The sequence below is a fragment of the Vipera ursinii genome, assembly GCF_947247035.1.
Source record: "Vipera ursinii genome assembly, chromosome: 3".
Classification (NCBI taxonomy): Eukaryota; Metazoa; Chordata; class Lepidosauria; order Squamata; family Viperidae; genus Vipera; species Vipera ursinii.
The window spans coordinates 126,564,336-126,585,264 of record NC_139516.1 but is presented as its reverse complement, the minus strand read 5'-3'; the positions used below and the strand labels follow the sequence as shown (position 1 = coordinate 126,585,264).

Genomic DNA, 20,929 nt, shown 5'->3' with positions numbered 1-20,929 from the left:
ACACAATTTACGTCTCCGTGTCAACTTTAAAGGAGGGATTTTCTCCTTCTTCACAGCCACTGTAAACAGGAAATCTACATTTCTTGGTATGGCCTCCCTATTGTGGGGTTACAAAAGTGCTGCAACCTCATGCCACGCAAGAGGACTGAAAATGTACGCAAGGACAGGGCTTGATGGCACAGTGCCATCATCCAGATTCAAAGGGAAAAAAGTGACCAGGAGATTTGTGAGCACAGACCTAGTATTAAACATGTATCTTTCTGTCATATAAGCATTTCTCCCAACAACTTTGGCTTTTGTGTCATCTTACCGGCTACAGATGGGAAATGCCTGATTGAATGACATATTAAAAGTAGAATGAATGCTCAGTCAGTAGTCTCAGACCAAGTGCAAGGTGCAGTTTCTCTCACTTTCTCACAATAGTATTCTCAAATCATCACCAGTGTATATATTGTTACAAGTGCAAGTAGGAATTTGCATTAAATTTGCAGGAAAAATTCTTAATCCATCTTTCATTTTCCCTTTTCCATAACTACCGGTAATTGTTATTGTCTGATATTGTTTTTAATATAAAATTATTTTATTTTTTGATGTAACAAAACATCACACTATCTCTTTGCATCTGTTATTGCAGTAGTCCACTTTTTATGTAAGAATGACTCTTTAAAATATTTTATTTTGCCTAGTATTCTTCAGTTTTAGCTTTAGGGTTTTATTAAAGCAATTCTAATTCCTTTCAAAGTTGTTGTATTAATTTTCTTCTTTTTGACACTGTCTCTGGAACTCCTTATGACTTGATACCCAACTTTACTGGAACACTTCCTAAAACTAAGACTGCATTTTCAAAATGATTTTAAGATAAATTACAAGACAAATACCGGTATGTTAAAAATCTACATAGATATACGTACATGGAGAGTATTGGAGCCACACTATCCAGAGAAGCAATAAGAATTCCAATCTCACAAATAAATGCAGTGAGGAGCAAAGCCCATGTAGGTTCTCCATTTGCTTTTCCATGACCAAACACCTTTAAAAAACATAAGTGTGTTTATTGAAAAGATACACACTTCAAGTATAATTATCAATTTCAGTAGATTATCTTCTATAATTTTTGAAAGTCACAAATCTGAAGCAGCTTAGTTCAAAATAAGTATGCATTCCATCTTTGGAATACAGCTACACTTAAAATGGCAACTGGGACTCAAACTCCCATCACTAGGTGATGGCTATACCTGTAATCCCAGTTGCCATTGTTAGCGGAGTCCCACGGTCAACTCCCTGCCAGCTTCCCACAAGCAAGTCGGCGAAGAAGCCAGGAGGAAATTGCAAATCCCAAGCGGTTTACAAGCAAGCCAACAAGCAGCTAAGAGGCTCTGCTGCCAGAGGCATGCACAAAGGGACAAGGGAGGCAGAGTGAGGCTCAGGGGAGAGTGCACAGGGGTACGCAAGGGAGGCACAGTAAGTGTGGGAGGAGATGTGCAAATGTCGCATGGAAAGACTTGAAGAGGGTATGCAGGGGTGTGTGAAGGTGGTGTGGCGAGGCTCAGAGTTGCAAGGGTGGCTCAGGTAAGGTGCACTAGAGGCTAGCAAAAGCGAGCAGTAAAGTGTGCAGGTGGTAGAGATCATCCTTGCCAGCTTTCCCATTGGCTTTCTGGGGAAGCAGCAGATCAAATGACGATCACATGATCGAAAAGCCCTCTAACCAGTTTTAAGTGTGGGCTGGTTGCCGAGGTCAAAATTACATGAAGGTAAGGATGTTGGGATGACCAGAACTCCAAGCACTGGTTGTAACTACTATTTGTTCAATGCCATCATAACTTCAAACAGTTGTTGAATGAATGATTATAGATTGAGTACTATCTGTATTACATCAGATACCAGAGGAAAGGAAAACCTTGATTTTAAAAATAAATTCTCTGCTTTATGGCAATCTCAGGGAATATATTCCACTGAACAATTTCTGATGAGATCAAAACTGATTATTACACAGGCTTTTTTAAAAAGAACAGCTCCAATACTTAAAGGCCTCATATTGTCTTGGGTGAATTTCAAAAAATTAGTTAGCAGAGGCAACAGTAAGGGACAGTACTAGGTACAGTTGAAATCATGGAGATTATTGTGTCATTTTTACCCTGGTTCATCATAAACCCCAAAAAACTAATTATGAAAATATATTTACAATATAATACAAAGCTGTATGAAACAAATATAAAATGGAGTATAATTATCACAGAATATTTTGAAGATATAATTTGTTTGATTTGCTTAGCATGTTATATGAAAGATTGTATGAGGCTGTAAACCATGATTTATGGTTAGCTCATCATGAGAACCTAAGCCAAATTTGGTGATAACGTATCTGTCAAAGACTAAAGTACTTTGTGTCAATTCTCCAACAAATAAATAACCAGTAAAAGTCCTGTGGTTGATGGATGATGTTGACCAATTGTCTTAACAGGCTTGTCAATCTTCACAGAATCCATTTCCTGCTTCCTCTGTGGACTTGTCTGGACAAAATTGCAGGAATTTGGGGCTGTGCTCCCACTTAAAGCAGGAGCATTGTCAACACATTGTCAACACGGTTCTATGTTTTCCAAACAACTACAACTTCTCTCCGGAGCTCTGACATTCCCTTGCTTTGATAATTCTTGCAGTAGTCCACTATTAAACAACCCATGGTTTGCCAGACTTATAAATACTGAACAAAAATAGGGTCAGAGAGTGAAAAGGAGACATGTATATGGCACTACCAGATTAGGATTCCAAGATTTGGGCTGCAAAATTCTGGACATTTATTAGATTACACAAAGAGATACTAGAAAATAATGTTCAATGCAATTATCCAGATTTTTGTGGCTCAAAACTAGTAAATGTATAATAAATGTATAATAATTCCAGCTACTTACAATAACCTCTTTTCTACTGAACATAATCAATAAACTGCAGGGACAGCTCAGACTTGTACATCAATCTGATCACTGCAATTTTACAACTGGAAGTCAGTTATTCACCTTCACTAAATTTGATTCCTGTAACATGAGCCTGAAAATTGCTCTTTTTTCTTATCCTACAAACATAAAAACAGGTAATATGGTTCATCTGAAAGATGATGCATACTTGACTTGCCTTGATCTTCCCTCCTTTCCCCTTTCTAATTTTATTATCACTTCTTCACTTGTCTGGAGTAACAACTCCTGTGTGGTTGTGGCTAGCATACATTGTGACCTATACATTACCATTCTGATGGTGATGCGATGAAAAGAATACCCTTTGCAATAGGCAGATGATAGCAGCAACTGTTACTGCAGTTATAGTTAGCAAGCAGCAGCACAGACTTATTGTACTGTCCCCTGCTTTATTTAGCCCAGCTGAATTGCTCTGTAAGCCACAGCAGGTGAAATGAGGTCAAATCGGTCTGTTAGGGTTGCTGCTCTGAACAGGCAACCATCAGTTAATTCTTCAGTGCTATTTACATAAATATGGGAGTAATATATCTTCAGGTTCCTGGCCCCATCTCCTCTCCACCCACTTAATCTAAAGGTGTTCAGTTGTGCTTCTCGGCACCAAATCGGTTTGGAGAAGGTGACACAATCAATGCCTGACTTAGCACAGTAGCCACATTTGAAATTCCAATTTATACAGGAGAGTAGAAATATGGTATTCTTTAGCATAGCCAAACTGAACAGAGGGCTTTGCTTCTCAAGGAGTACGAGTATGATTCAAATATATGTATTACACATATATAATTTCATCGGAAACATGAAGTGGCTTGTCTGATGTAGGATTTAAATTGGGGGTGAGGGAGAAAAGTGAGACGGAAATCGATGATTTTTTTTTTTTGCAATGATAAGCTATTATGGCTCTCCTCCCTTGATATCATGTGATCCAGTAATCTCAGCCTGCTATCATGATATTAGATCTTCTCTTGCATCGTAAGGTTTGAATGTCCTTTTCTCTTACAGGCTATGACTGCTTTAGAAACCTCTCATTACATCAGGCTACCACTATCAGCACAAGTGGGGAAAAACTACAGTTAAACAAATGAATAACATACCCACCAAATAGATTCCTTTTACACCAAAGATGTAAAAACAGTAAAAAATAAACACAGAAATTCACCTGAAGAAATGGAACAATGCCATCTCTTGCAATTGCCTGCAGTAGCCGGGGGGCACCAGTGAGACTCTGAAGACCAGCACCACATGTGGAAAAGAATGAACCAATTACAATAACCCATGGGGAGGGCCATGCCAACGTACCAATCACTAGGTTTCCATTAACTGCTTGTCCAAATCTTGTGGGAAAGAACACATGCAACATTAAACAAACAAGGAGAGCTAAATAAATTATACACACAAAATCACTAACTTAATTTAAAAAACTCCTTTCAGAAAAATGTAGAGGTGTTGGCATACACACTATTTCTTATGATGAACAAAAATACATCTGAGGAAAGACATCTGTCCCCCCGCCAACAAAAAAAGCTGCTTTTGAGTTTTCTAGTATTTTAATTTCTCATTTCACACATTCATTCACTTAACGTTTTATATCTTAATTTTAAATAAATAGATTTTAAAAAGAACAGGAGAAAAGCTCTTTCTACATACTTGTCTCTCAAAACCACGCCTTCTATGCAGGCTCCAAAAAGAATTATACAGGAAAGATCTGTAAAATATGACTTAAGGAACTTTAAAGTAAACAAAATTGGGAGAAGTGCCCCTTAACACTGTGTACACTACTAGCATTATAGAACATTTTGAAGAAAAAGACAAACGTGTAAATTAATTCTATCACAGAAATTATCACATTTCTATTTATTTAATTGGATTTGTATTTAATTGGATTTGTATACCGCCCTTTCCCAAAGGACTCAGCTCTCTATTTAGCTCTCTATTTTCACACATACATAAAATAAAAATGTGCAAGGAAGGCCCTTTTTCACATAACATTTCAAAGCTATTATTTGTAATGTGCTAATAGCTATTTTTTCATATAATCTCACAATATATATTAAATCCCTCTAGTGTAGAATACATCTATTTAAGTATGTATCCGAACTATCAGCCTAAATGCTGGAGGTGTGGTGAAGAAGATGCAACATATTTTCATATATGGTGGACTTGTAAAAAGGTTAAGGCTTTTTGGATAAAAATTTGGTGGAATATGCAGAAGATTTTTAAGCAAAGGATAAAGTTTTGTCCGCAACTTTTTTTGTTGGGAATAATTACAGATGCTACGGTTGTGAACACTAAGTTGATGTTGAATTTAATTACGGCAGCAAGACTCTTAGTAGGTCAATACTGGAAGAAGGAAGAACTGCCGACTATAGAAGAATGGACTTTGAAGGTTTCTGACCTGGCAGAGATGGCAAAGATATCGGCTTATTTGAAAGATCACTCGCAAGAACGTTATGTTATAGAGTGGAGAAAATAGATTGAGTATATCCAGAACAAATATGGGACTAAGAAGTTTCATGTAGCATTTGAATAAGTCTTCCTTTTTTTCTCCTTTTTTTTTCTCTTTTCTCTTTTTTTATATATCTTATATTAATAGTGTTTGTAGTTATCCTATATGAGCTAGAGAGAGATAGATCTCAGAGGTTATGGTTTTTAGCATATGGATGTTTATGATTGTTTTTTTTTTGGTTTTTTATACCTTGTACTTAGCTCTGGGAAGTCGGGGGGGAGGGGAGGGGGGGAGGGGTAGGGAGGGAGGGATAGGGGAAGGGTAGGGGGATTGTTAAAGATAAAATATATGATAAAACTTTTCAATAAAAAAAAGAATACATCTATTTAATGTATCTATTATCAGTATTATCTTAAATTTTATTGATTTTTACTTATAAGTAAAGTATGTATGCCAAATAATAAGTTTATTCATTCCTATTCACAGAAAGGTAAAATTTCAGCTTAAAGTCTGGTTAACTCTAATTTTAAATTTTTACATAAACAAAAATCTAAAACTTAAATGAAACATTTAGAATTCTGTAAAAATTAGAATTTACTGTAATATACAGTATGAGTTATTTGCTTTGGAGTATATACAGTACAGATGGCTAACACTATTGTAGTATATTTACTAAATACAGAAGTTAGAATGTTCTTGAAATTACATAAAAAGGATACAGATAAATGATGTAGTTGAGATGGCTAAAATTGTTCCAGTTGGAATAGATTTTTGAGCATCCCGAAGATCTCCAGACCGATTTGAACCTGCCATAATACCTAAACATAAGGACAAAATAACCTATTAAAAATGTCATTAATGAACAGAGCAATCTGTTTAGTTCATTATTTGAACTGAAGTTAAGTGAATACAGTAAGAAATTAAATGTTTATATAAAAAGCAATAAACTAAGCTTAATTGCCTTCATTCATTCATTGGGAAAATTAGACAATGACCAATTATGATTTAAATCTAATTTCTATTACAGACTATCAGAAAATGGGAAAAGAAATAAACAAGTTTTGGGAAAGTGGAATAATAATAATTTTTCAATATGTAGAAGAGTATCAAGGCAGAAAAATATGCTTTCTATTCTTCCTCATGCATTAGTTGTTTTATTTATTGGATTTATATGGCCACCCACTCACCTTCAGTGACTCTAGAAGGCTTAAAAACAATAAAAAAACCAATATAAAAAGAATAAAATCATAACTCCCAAGTGTGTTTGTTTTACTTATTAATAGGTTGTCTGTGTTGCGTTTTATCTCTGGAAAGAATTCAGTTACTTAATTGACCATAAATTATTTTCTATTTATACATTCATATTTTGTAAGATTCTATGCTTATTTATTGTAACAGATGACTATAAAACAAAGAAATTACATAAACTTAACCTAAAACAGACTGCAAAACCCCCCACAAAATACAATTTAGAACTCAGGAAATTATGTTGTTTTATAAAGGTAATAATACTTTGGACTATTTAACCCTTGGAAGTACAAAGAGAATGAGGGTCTACTGAATACCACCAAACTGAATAATCCACTTGCTGAAATCCATTGGAGAGAAACATTTTTGTTTCTATTGCAGATGATTACAAATTCCTTATATATCTTACATTAAAACTGCCACCAAAGGTACAAGCATGTATCCTTTTATTAACCTTAACGGCGGGCCAACAGGAATATTTTTTCAGTGGGAGTATTTGTTCACCATTGAAGCATGATTAATTTCTGAATATGCCAAAGGCTGAAACTGAAATCTACCTTAATTTGCCACGAACAATGGTATATAAGATGACAGTGCAAGAGTTCAAATTGTCCATTACTGGATGGAGATGTTTCAGACAATTTATCATTAAGAATGCGTAACCATGACGACTATATGACATTTCAACAGTATCTTTTACATAAGAGAACAAATTCAGATACTCTTTCATTACTCAGGGAAATCAAAGGAACACAGAGACCACATTTTAAGGCACAGTCAAGAGCCGCTGACAAATTTCCAATTTAATTTCTTCTTTGGCCTAAATCATAATCAGGTATTTTCTTTGTCATTATTAAGTTTAATGTTTCCTTTTTAATTAGATTATATTTCAAATCAGGAACATCTAACTGAAGACACATGAGCAGTGGGGAAAAACTTGGAGACATTAGTGAAAACAGAATAAACCGCAGGTTTTTTCCAGGAATTAGGTGAATTTAAAACAAGCAAAAATTTTTCAGTAATCCAACATGTATGCCAATTTCTAGAACATGTTTTGCCTATATGAAATTATGAGCTACGGAACAAACCTGCTCCATGGACATAAGACAGTTATTAATAATGTTGTCACAATCTTGTTCTGTACTGTTTGAGCAGTGCAGGTGACAAGGAATGAGTAAGTGAAAACTACTTGAAGATAGCATAGAATCTTCTGTACAATTCCAAAAGGCTTCTTGACAAAAATAAAAAAACATGCAGGTAGTTTTCAACTTACGGAGCCCAAAATTTATGTTGCTAAGCAAGACATCTCTTAACAAAAGTGAGTTTTGCCCCATTTTATGATTTTTCTTGCCACAGTTGTTAAGTGAATCACTGCAGTTGTTAAGTTAGCAACACGGTTGTTAAGTAAATCTGGCCTCTCCACTGACTTCGCTTGTCAGGTCACTGCAACCTGACAAGCGAAGATCACGTGACCGCAGGACACTGCAACCGTCATAAATATGAACCAGTTGCCAAGCATCTAAATTTTGACTGCATGATCACAAGGATGCTGCAACCGTCGTTAAGTGTGAGAAACTGTTTTAAGTTAAGGACTACCTGTAGTTAGGAAGGTTAACCAAAAGAGAGTGAGTTTAGAATTGTTGATAAAGAGGATTAAAAGTACTCAAGAAAACGAAAGGTCTTTTTGGGCTTGTGGCTTGTGTTTTCTTAAATAAATACAAGTACAGTATTTATTCTTAATAGGGACAAAGTAGTATCCCGAACACAGGCTCTCCCACTTGATGAAAGAGAGTGGAACATTTCTTTTGCTTGGCAGCTTGCTTATTCTCTTGTAACTCAGAGTTTTGGTGAAAGTCCTTATGTGTTGAAGTTATTGCTATGCTGAATTCTTGGACAGTGAAGGAAACAAACATACAAATAGCAGCTAACCAGGATCTGAATGAGTATATTGACCTGAAATATGTCATAAATATCAGGTTGCATGCAAATGTGTTTGCTGGGGTGCTAGAGTTTGTGCTGTCAATGAAGAAACTGTTCCTTCTCTGCACCAGTATTGAATTTGTGTTACTCAAAAATGTATACAGAAGTCTTACAGAGGTGAGACTACAAAGACTGTACTTGATGACTGTTTTTTTCCAGCCTGGTAAAAATATATCGTGTGTGTGTGTGTGTGTGTGTGTGTGTGTGTGTGCGCGCGCGCGCTTGCTTTCTTTGAATCTAAACATATACTGAATAATTTCTGCTTGGTCTCTAATGTTCCATTCTTGATGCTAGCATTCTAGAATTCATTTAAGGTGCTAAAATATGTGGTTCTGCTACAACTGTTTCAGGAGAAACAGATTATTAGATTGTTGTACAGTATTGTTTTAACATTTTTAGTAGGAAGGAAATATTAGATGGAGGAGCCTCTTTCTCTTGGAAATCACCTTTGATATGATAGGGCTCGCAACTTGGGCGTCCTCCTGGATTCGCAGCTCACTTTTGAAGACCATATAGGAGCTGTGACCAGGGGGGCTTTTGCCCAGGTTCGCCTGGTGCGCCAGTTGCGACCCTACCTGGACCGAGATGCCCTACGCAGTCACTCATGCGCTTGTGACCTCCCGTTTAGACTACTGCAACGCTCTCTACATGGGGCTGCCCTTGAGGACCACCCGGAGGCTTCAACTGGTGCAGAATGCGGCCGCGCGAGTCGTGATGGGAGTCTCCCGATACTCCCATGTAACACCTCTACTCCGCGAGCTGCATTGGCTTCCGGTTGCCCTTCGGGTGAGATTCAAGGTGCTGGTGATGACCTATAAAGCCCTAAATGGCGAGGGCCCGGGATATTTGAGGGAACACCTGCTGCCAGCATCAAGTTCCCTTCGTCCAGTGTGCTCCCACAGGGAGGGTCTCCTCAGGGTGCCGCCGGTTAAAGACTGCCGGTGGGTAACACCCAGGGGTAGGGCCTTCTCAGTGGGTGCGCCTGCCCTGTGGAACCAGCTGCCTGCGGAGCTTAGGACTGCCCCCACCCTCCGTTCTTTCCGCCGGGACCTGAAGACCTGGCTCTTCGAGCTCTCTGGCCCAGGTTGAGAATATTTTTAATTTTAATTTTAACTGGGTTTTAATTTCTTCAGGGTTCTATTTAATCACTTTTAATTTTTTTTTACGTTTGTATTGACTGTTTTTTTAAATGCCCTGTAAACCACCCTGAGTCCTTCGGGAAAGGGCGGTATATAAATCTAAATAAAATAAATAAAATAAAATAAATAAATATCCCTGCCTGCTGTTTTCCTTGCAAATAAGCTGACTGGGTATGAAATGTGTTGAGTAGAATAATGTCAGAACTCTGATCCACTGTCATGGGTGCTGTATTCTTCGAGGTTGTACTTTTAAAATGTTCGTAAATATGTATCAGCCGTCATAATTATTATATTCACGGCTCAGTTTGGAAGATCATATAGGAGCCGTGGCCAGGGGGGCTTTTGCCCAGGTTCGCCTGGTGCACCAGTTACGGCACTATCTGGACCGAGATGCCCTACGCACAGTCACCCATGCGCTCGTGACCTCCCGGCTAGACTACTGCAATGCTCTCTACATGGGGCTGCCCCTAAGGACCACTCGGAGGCTTCAGCTGGTACAGAATGCAGCTGCGCGAGTTGTGATGGGAGTCTCCTGATACTCCCATGTAACACCTCTTCTCCGCAAGCTGCATTGGCTTCCAGTTGCCCTCCGGGTGAGATTCAAGGTGCTGGTGATGACCTATAAAGCCCTAAATGGCATGGACCCGGATTATCTGAGGGAGCACCTGCTGCCAGCGTCAATTTCCCACAGGGAGGGCCTCCTCAGGGTACCGCCGGTCAAGGATTGCCAACAGGCGATCCCCAGGGGGAGGGCGTTCTCTGTGGGTGTGCCTGCCCTATGGAATCAACTGCCAACGGAACTCCAGACTGCCCCCGACCTTCATTCATTTCGCCGGGACCTAAAAACCTGGCTCTTTGAGCTATCTGGTCTGGACTGAGGGGTTTAATGTTTTTAAATTGTGATTTTAATTTTTTGCGGCTAGACTTAATTTAATATAATTTTATATTGTATTGTTTTTAAATTTTGCCTTGTAAACTGCCCTGACTCCTTTGGGAGTAGGGCAGTATATAAACCGAATGAATGAATGAATGAATGAATGAATGAATGAATGAATGAATGAATAATTTCCAACGTTGTCCCCAAAGTACTTTTTTCAAAAGGCAACTAGGCGCTGTTTTCTCCTTGAAGAGGTTTCACTTCTCATCCAAAAGGCTTTTTCAGTTCTGACCGATTGTCAAATCCCAAAAGGAGGAAAAACATGTGGCGATTCTTCCAAGCAGAATTCCTTATTGATCCACACTTACAGGCAGACTCCTGATAAACTGAAGCACTCTACTTTTACTCCTCTAAATGAACCCCCTCCCTCCTGGGTATCGAGCTTTCTACATGCCATCATCGGTTATCTATACTGCCATTTATTTTTTACATATGTCACTGTGTGGGGTTAGGACCCTGAAATGCAGTTAAACAAAATTTTAGATAAATAATTTATAACAACTACGTTTTCTTATAGGAGGCAGAAAGGATGAAACAATACCTGTCACAGAAGGAAAATAAATCCCTACTAGCATGGTGAAGTAAGTCATGATATCTGTATATATATAATAGGCTTGTTCATCTTTTGCTTCATCTAAAACAGGAACTGAAGGAAGATCCTGTTTTTCCACAATTGTTCCTTTGTCTGAATAGCTGCTCCACAAATTATCTGCCATGGAAAAAAACGTAAGATTTTGTTCACTCACAACCATTTTTTAAAATATATAAACCAGTCCTGCGTCAAAAATCTTTAAACTTACTCTCAGTACTCATTCTGTCCCAAACTTACCAATTACAAAGCTTTCTCTGCTTCTGGGAAAAATACCTACTTCATAAAAATGTTATGATGATATAGCCAATACCCCAGTGAAACTGTGGGAAAAATATTATGTACAGCTAGGACAAATCAAATGGAATCATAAAGCAGGCTGAACATATGCAACAAATAAATCAGGAATTCAAAGTTAAATGCAGAGAGAAAAGGGGTTAAACAAAGGCTGCCATTTGTTTTGTGATTCCCTTAAATTAAGGAACAATTTGTATTGATCATATTAATTAAATTCTTATTATCAGCTCAAAATCACTAGTTCAAAAATTTTCTACTTCCCAAAATAATTTCCACTTGAATTCCAGACTCACCAAGTAAGACACCACTTTTAACTCCAGGAATACCTTGGATTTCTGTGACATTATTTAACTGAAAATACTCATCACATGTAGCATTTAAGCTGGGATTATTGCCACAAAACCATCTCCACAACTGGGTGGTTACTGTTATGTTGTTTGTTTCAATATATTTAGCACAGGGAAAATCCTTATCTTTTATTACGGTTCGGTTTCCAAGAAGGCATACACTAGAAAATACAATTAAACAAATAATTTAAAGGGCACTTAACAAAGACAATAAATCTTTCAACTGTTGTTGACATCTATGTCCTACTTCTAGCTTATATTATCAGCTCTGCTTATAAAGGAAATATCTTGAGTTACTTTTTATTAATATCATGTGGCATCAAAATATTTCAAACAGGGTGTTATTGGGGAATTGTTTAAAAAAAAAGAAACAAAGGGAGGGGGAGGGGCTAGAAATGGTAACTTCTGGAATTGTTGCTGTTAAAGGATATATAAGTGTTCGCAGAGAGCCAATTTGGTGTAATGGTTAAGGAAGAAGGCTAGAAACCCAAAGCCTGTAAATTCTAATCCCAATTTAGACCCAAAGCCTGCTGGGTAACTTTTAGCCATTCCTCCTCTGTCAGCCTTAGAAAAGAGGCAACGGCAAACCACTTCAGAATATCTAGTCAAGAAAACTGCAGGGAGTAATCCAGACGGGTTGCCCAGAGCCAACACTGATTTGAATGCGCACTCATATAAGTGTTCACATTTCTTTACTTGGGTTGAACAAGGTTTCAAGAGAGGTCCTTCTTAAAATTTGGATGCAAGTATAGTGTACCTCTTTGGAATCACTAAAGCAACAGTATTATGTACAAGGCTAGTGTAGTGTAAGGCCCATGTGGCTGTTTTGAAAGCTCCTTCTGGTTGTCTGTATGAGTGGGGATGCACAGATACTTTGATCTCTTCCCAATGTAATTGTCTATTATTTGGGTTATTATTTAGGTAGTGAAGTATCAGGGAGTAAGGGAACGTTTCCACAAACTGAAATGTGTATTGAGAATTGAATAAATGATTGAAGATCATTTATGATCTATGAAGATCGTAAGAGATTAGGGAGTGTGTGGAAGGCACAATCATATGCTTAGAGGAACTGCAATAGAAACTAAAATGTTGACAACAACAAGAGAAATACTGGCCCTCTTTGAGCGTTTACCTCAACATGTAAAAAGGCTTCATTCTAGGTACAGAATGGGGTTTCAGAACCTATAGTTCCCAAATGTCCCTAGATTTGTGTATTCTCAGAGTCAGAAGCAAATATCCTTCTCTATGTGAACTGGGATCTTAATAAAGTTTACGGCCCCACAGATATACTCATATTCAAGCAAATGTAAATACAGCTTTTATCTTTAGCCAGTTGAGGTAACAGTGTGTGCAGTCTATGCACTATTCAATTTAAAGCTCTGTGCATTCAAAAGAATGCAGAAGACATCTAATGAGTGCTTTGAATTATTTTGTAGGATCTATCCAAACAAAGGTATAGGAACATATGGATTAAAAGGTAAATTCAAAATAATTTTAAAACACTGAAATGTGAGGCTTTACCACAGATAAGCTTCATTTAAATATCTTTTACAAAGAATGACTGTGTTCTAAAAACTCCAATCACATTTCTTCGTGCATCTTCATGAAAGCTCAGATCGCAACAATTTAATTAACTACTATTATGCATCTGATAGATTAGTGGTTCAAAGATCTGAAACATCAGAAAACATGGCAATCAGGCTTTGAAACTCTATTCCACAATGTTCTTTCCCATCCATGGTTACACTTGAATGGAATCTTTTCGAAAAACCTACCATGACTTTTTGACATGTTTCAAGGGCTTGACCTGATCTTGCATTAGCCCTTTCTAATGCATACATCACTAGTATTATTTGTTACTGGACATATTTTATATTTTACCTTTTAACAAGATTAAAATATTATAAATATCATTGAAATTTAAATGTAGTCATGCACTTACGGAAAGTCCGGAGGATGAAATGCAGTTTTAATAACCCCTGCATAAATAGCCATAATTGAAAGGATTACACAAGCCAAGAAGACTAATGCAAGCTTGTTGACATATTTGACTCCCACAAAAACAACTATCGCCATCAGAGCAACAATACACGTCCCATAAACTCTCATATTGTTTAATGTGGCCTCCTCGCTTCCATGAAAAATAGCAGCATTAGGAGAAATATATTTCTGTAAGACAAATATTGAACAGAAATGATTAAAACCACTGCAATAAGAATCAACAACAAGATTACAGACTAAAATGTTAAGTTTTAAAATAAAAAGGAGATAACTGGTAACCTTGTCACCTCAACGGAGTCACTTTGGACAGTGACATGGGTAGCATAAAAATTTAATACATAAAAAATAAAATAGCTGGTTCAGTTCAATTCATTATGGTCGAAGACCAGGACAAGCAGAATGCTCTATGAATATACACATAAATATATATCAATACATAATAAAGGAAATAGGAAGGTTAATTTTATCTCCAAATGATTTCTTATAAATTGAGGAGTCATCTGAGAGAAGAGAAGCAACTGATGAAAATGAAAGCATACTACACTGAGCAAATTATGCTGAGGATTAGATAGTGCTTGGGAGTGGCTCTTGCTCAATGTTTTTGCCTAAATGGGGCTTCTCCCTTGCCTTTTGTTCTTCCTCATTTAACTTCTCCACCTTGACTCATCTCCACCCACTTTTGTTCCTTTCCGCCTTTGTTTCATATCCCAATGCAGTTTACACTTTTCTCTTACCAAGAGCTCAATCCTGTATTTCTTCTTGGCTATTTTTACTGGATGGAGGGGTGGATTGTGTGCATTCAGTATTTCTATGTACCAGTATGTGAATATGGTCTGTGTATTTCTTAAGAAAGAATGGCTGGTATAAGCAGATGGGGATCAATTAATTCTGCAAATGGGACAACTCATTTTAATATTAATGAAATAATTATTTGATATTAATTTAAACAAAATAGATTTCTTTGTTCTGCCCCTGCCCTATGTATGTATGTAGATATGTATGTATGTATGTAGATATAAGGGACACGGTGGCTCAGTGGGTTGGGATGCTGAGCTTGTCGATCAGAAGGTCGGCAGTTTGGCGGGTCGAATCCCGAGTGCCGCGTAACAGAGTGAGCGCCTGTTACTCGTCCCAGCTTCTGCCAACCTAGCAGTTCGAAAGCATGTAAAAATGCAAGTAGAAAAATAGGGACCATTACGGTGGGAAGGTAACAGCGTTCCGTGTGCCTTTGGCGTCTAGTCATGCCGGCCACATGACCACGGAGACGTCCTCGGACAAGCGCTGGCTCTTTGGCTTTGAAACGGAGATGAGCACCGGCCCCTAGAGTCGGAAACGACTAGCACGCATGTGCGGGGGAACCTTTACCTTTACCTATGTAGATATAGATATGGATACACACACACACACACACACACACACGATTAAGCAAATACACACATACTGATTAGAGTGGGCAGGTTGAAATCTTCAGGACTGTTTCTCCTAGAGTTAGCAACCCCTACAATGAGAAGGGGGTAAGGGATTTATTACATAGGAAATCTACTTTTGTATTTCCCTCGACGTTTACTTTACTGCAGGTGAACATGCTTTAAATTCACCTTCTAGACTTTAGTCAGTGGGGGTTATTTTTGTGTGTGCGTTGATAAGTTTTATTTTTGTTGTAATCTGCCAGAAGTCAGATTAAATTGTGGTGGGGCATAAGTTTGATAAATAAAATAAATTGCCATCTCTCATTTACATAAACATTTGTGTTTAACTCTGGCGTTTTGAAGTAACTGGAAATATTGTTGCCTTTGTGTATGGAGTACTTGTGTAAACAGATACAGACCACTGGCATTAAGAGGAAAACATAACCTTAAATGAAAGACCTACCAGTAGAATTTCAATTGTGCCAAGAATATACATGGCTCCTGCAAAGGTTGTGCCCAAGTAGAAACAAAGTCCCACAGCTCCACCAAATTCTGGCCCTAATGACCGTGAAATCATATAATACGAACCACCAGCTGTGAAATTAAAATTGAAAAGACACAAATTAGCGTGGTAGAGAACACATTAACCATATTCAAAGCATATTTATCTTGCTTAACTAATTGGAACACTAAATCAGATGAAGCATGCCAGAACGTCAATCTGATTTGAAAGACTAAGGGAAATATTTTAGCAAGAAAGCATTGCTTAACAATGATGGAAAACACTAAAGTTTGCCATTCACTCTTGAAGGGGTATCCCACAAAACAGATTAGAAGTATTCCCTCAAAGAGTTAAAGCAGATGCCTTCTTTGGAGGACTTGTGTGGCTATTTCAAAGGCTATCCTAAGTGTCAGCATGCAAACCCCATGTACAGATTAATATGACACCAATGCATCAAGGAGGCAGGCTTATCTTTAAAACTATTTATTTTTGCATCTTGAAGTCAGTTTTGAATTCTGGCAACTGCCTGGATTAGTCCTAAAAAATTCTTTGTTATTCTCTCCTTTCTAGGCCTGAGAAAGTGTGATTGGCCCAAGGTAATCGAGTAGGCTTCATGTGTGAGGTGGAACAAGAACATACGGACTCTTGGTTTCTAGTCTAGCGCCTTAATCACTACACTGAACTGTCTCCCAAAAGACTTATTAGTGTAAATTAACTATTTCTAACTTAATTTTCTAGCAATATAAAATATTTAGCACAGGTAATTCTCGACTTATGACCACTATTGAGCCCAAAATTTTGGTTGCTGAGTGAGACAGATATTCAGTAAGTTTTGTCCCATTTTACAACCTTTCTGGCCACAGTTGTCAAGTGAATCACTGCAGTTGTTACATTAGCAACACGGTTAAGTGAATCTGGCTTTCCCATTGACTTTGCTGGTCAGAAGGTCGCAAAAGTTGATCACATGACCCCGGGACACTGTAACCATCGTAATATGAGTTAGTTGCCAAGTGTCTGAATTTTGATCACACGACTATGAGGATATTGCAAGTGTGAAAAAATGGTCGTAAATCCCTTTTTTCAGTGCTTTTGTGACTTTGGATGGTCACTAATGAACTGTTGTAAGTCGAGGATTACCTGTAATTCTCTTGATACAATCTGTGTGAACGGTATATTTTAATATTAGTACAAAAACATGGCATTCAACTATTATCCCGAGAGCTGTAAGAATAATTTAAATAAAAAGCGTAAGTCAGAACTATCAACCTCAAGTATATTTTAATATTTGTACAAAAATGTGGCATTCAGCTATGAATCTGAGAGCCATAATAATTTAAATTAAAAAAACCTGTCAGAACTATCAACCTCAAGAAGAGTGACTGACTGCTTGTTCCATCTCTTGACATATTTCATAGGCAAAATGTGTTAAATACTTTGAGTATAGAATAGCAATTTCAAGCACTCTGAGGTCAGAACAAGGTAACTTGTATGCTAAAATTTGGGAACAGTACAAAACATATCATCCTATTGTTTCAAGATGATTGTTTGAGCTTTTGTTTTAATGGCACCATGAGGAGGAGAGAATGAATGGGTGATTATCCCTCATTTGTGAATCAACTGTTGCAACTCAGATATGCCCCCATCTCTCCCAAGTCTGATGAATGTAGGGACTAGGAGAGAGGAAGAAGAGAGAGAAAAGAGAGGGAGAGAGAAAAATAGATCATCTGAACTAAGTTTCTTTCATCCTAATTTTAATGTTGGCCGGTTGATGGCTTGAGCTTGAACCGTTCTTGATGCATGAATGACAAATTCTACATACTGCCAGTCTTGGATTCAGGAAGGACATTTCTTTTAAAGTTTCTGAAGGTGAGCAGTGAAGTGGCAGATCCTGGGAATTACAGGGCAGTGTGGGTACCCGGGGCTGGGAGCAATGGTAAACATGTAAGGAAACACTAACTGTACTTCACGTTAAAGAAAACGCTTATGACATTATTATTTTTTTTATGAATTCACAGAAAAATACAATATAATTAATTTCTTTCACTGCATGTTTACAGATGTCATTAGATTTGGAAAAAGGTCACCACTCTATGACAAAAAACAGTTCAATTTTTCTGTAATACTGCAATCAAGAAAGACAATGTCTAATCTAAACTAATGATTGAATATGGTGGTGAGTTTCTGGAGTTCAAGAAACTAAGCTGATTCCTGGTAAGGCAACAGCAGTGTACCTGATGGAGGGTACCTGATAGAAGGATACCTCTACTCTAGAAAGTAAAGACCAATCTGCTCTGGGGGATGTTTGACTCCCTCTAAATCAGACATGTCAAACACAAGGCCCGGGGGACGGATTCGGCCCGCGAAGTGGTTTCATGTGGCCTGCAAAGCCATCCTGGAAACAGTGAGGGAACGGCCCCCACTGCCTTGGCCCTGGCCCAGAGACCCTCCTTCTGCCAGAGACCCTCAGATCTGTCCCACTCCTGCCCAGGCCTCCATAGGCACCCTTGATGCGAACGATGTAGAGCTGGCCACGCCCACCCAGTAGGCCATACATACTCTAGCCATGCCCACCCAGTAGGCCATGCCCACCCAGGCCACACCCACCTGGCCCAGAAGGGCAACTGCAATGCTGATGCGGCCCTCAATGAAATTGAGTTTGACACCCCTGCAAACAGGTTTGCATTCTGGCAGTGCTCATCAGCACTGCAGATGATTTTTTACGGTCAGAAGTGCCTATTATTAACAGGCTGGTACCCTCTCCTGAACAAAGATAGTCACAAAGACTCCCATATAGAGATCACTTCAAAATTACAGTAATGTGGTCTATTGAGGCCACCCTTGAAACCGGTTTGAAACTCACAACTAAGGCAAATGCAGTGGTAAAGTATCAGACTGGGCTACCCTTTACATGCCCATTACAGCTGCACTAAAAGATCTGCACCAGCTGCCTATTTGGTATCAAGCTACAATCAAAATTTTGATACCAGTATACAAAGTCTTATACCACCTAGAGCAGGGCTTTTCAACCTTTTCACTCATTGTACCACTTTCAGGATATGGCAGCATCCGAGTACCACCAGTCGCCTAGCAAGGTGTCAAAAACTTGATGACCAAAAAAAAAAATAGTGAAAAAGTGATGAAGTACAGGTAGTCCTCGACTTACAAAAAAGTGCCCCCCAAGCCACAGCTGAGCAAGACACCTGCCCGCCCGGCGGCGCTCTTCCTCCTGACCAAGGTTTTCATTGTTGTGAGTATTTTTGTTGAGGATTGGCAGCGGGGCTGGGGTGGGGTGGTGTTTGGTTTTTATCCCCCCCCCATCTTCTGGGTGGTTGCAGCAGGTTTTGATCACTTCACATGACCCTGGGACACTGTGACCATCATAAATATGAAACAGTTGCCAAGCATCTGATTGTAAATCACAAGATCCTGGAGATGCTGCAACATTCCAGCTGATTGGCGCTTCTTCTGGGCTCAGCAGAAGCACCAGGATCAGTGCTGAGCTCCAGCTGGAGCCTGGCGCTGATCCTGGCGCTTCCGCTGAGCCTGACAGCCCTGCAGCCCCAGCCATCTCTCGTTCAGGCCTTTGCGGTGCTGCCACTGGTTCAGCTCATTCCCCTCCCCCACTACCACTTTTCTAGGATGGTTGTGTACCACCTGCCAGGTGCCAATGTACCACAGGCAGTACCCGTACCACTGGTTGAAAAGCCCTGACTTAGAGGCAGGTTTCCTTAAAGAACATCCAGTGGTGACATTGCCCCCGCTACCAGGTATTGTACTTAGGATTTTTGTGGGGAGGTCCTCCTCTTTAGATATTTTAAATATTTAGATATGTTAAACTCCATAATATTCTGACCTTCTTCCTAAGCCACTAATCCTCATTAACAATTCCATTTCTGCTATTTGTATTTAAACTACTTTTACACTAGAATGATTAAATGGATATTATAAACTATTTTGTAGAGAAAGGGGATACAGAGATTATTTTTTAAAATAAACAAATAAGTAATAGTCAGGGATTAAGTTCACTGGTAATGTACATTATAAACCCAGATTATGAAAAGATCCTTTTAATGCAATATTCCATCCCCTCCCCTCTAGAAGAGAGAACAATTTTACTTCTCTGTTCAAAACCAAGTAGATTTTCTTCTGAAGTAAAATACACTTTGGAGTAAATGCCTGACTTCTATTATTTTGGATTCAGGGCTAGAGATAGAGATTTCAGGGCTAGAGTTCCACCTATTCTCTTGAAGGCATATGCCTAACTGGTTATCTGCTGCTAACTGATAAACAGATAGGATATCTCTCATGTTAGTTTTGGCTTTTCTCTGTTGTTATTTGAAGAACAAAGGGGTGGGCTCACATATCACTGTACCCACCCAACTTATCTGGCAGAAGCTGCACGGCAGATACTAAAGGACAGTTGGCATTATCATGTCCTTTGCGTGGCCTGTCTTGTTTGTTCCATTCGTTGTGTCTTAGCAAAACAGACAACAGGAATAAATCAGGCCAAGTTTTCATTTTTTTGTGCTTTTCTCATAAACACCATTTTCTTCATGACAGCATTATTATCTTACATTACACGTTAAGCAATTCCTTCCTGCCTACCTTCCATATGTCTCATTTAATCACAGTGATAAATATTTCATCAATAATGGAGGATTGTTTACAAAGTGCATGAAATATCTTAAGACAAAATTGTATTTTGTCATTACCTGGAACTACACCATTTGTTGCTATTGCACTCATTGATATTGCAGTCAGCATAGTCTACAAAAACAAATGATAATAGTAAATGTTATTAAGAAGCAAAGAATTATGACTGTTTGCAAGATATAAAAGGATTCACCCAGCTGCACAGTGGAGAACAACACTCAATTTTATAAAAAGCAAAAATCATATAAATAGAATAGTACAGAGCAATAGAAAATTACATTCTTCACCAAGACAGCAAGATCCATGTGGCGACAATATCCAGGAACACTTTTTATAGTAACAATTTTTTTTTAAATGTTATTATTGGTCTGGAAAGGGCTCAGTCACTATATCCACATTATGAGAAGAAGAAATACTA

The 20,929-nt window shown here is 38.3% G+C and overlaps 1 protein-coding gene across 2 annotated transcripts in view; it reads right to left on the bottom strand.

Annotated features, from left to right (window-relative positions):
- Positions 1 to 20,929, bottom strand: part of SLC12A7 (solute carrier family 12 member 7) — a 115,482-nt gene that overhangs the window by 41,059 nt on the left and 53,494 nt on the right. For both annotated transcript variants that reach the window (XM_083358537.1, XM_083358538.1), the window contains exons 5-13: positions 20,571 to 20,625; positions 15,820 to 15,950; positions 13,889 to 14,115; positions 11,893 to 12,107; positions 11,255 to 11,422; positions 6,129 to 6,227; positions 4,611 to 4,668; positions 4,123 to 4,297; positions 912 to 1,030 (exon numbers count right to left, since the gene is read on the bottom strand). In XM_083358537.1, coding sequence (XP_083214663.1) covers positions 912 to 1,030; positions 4,123 to 4,297; positions 4,611 to 4,668; positions 6,129 to 6,227; positions 11,255 to 11,422; positions 11,893 to 12,107; positions 13,889 to 14,115; positions 15,820 to 15,950; positions 20,571 to 20,625 — 1,247 coding nt within the window. The remainder of the gene's footprint in view (positions 1 to 911; positions 1,031 to 4,122; positions 4,298 to 4,610; positions 4,669 to 6,128; positions 6,228 to 11,254; positions 11,423 to 11,892; positions 12,108 to 13,888; positions 14,116 to 15,819; positions 15,951 to 20,570; positions 20,626 to 20,929) is intronic.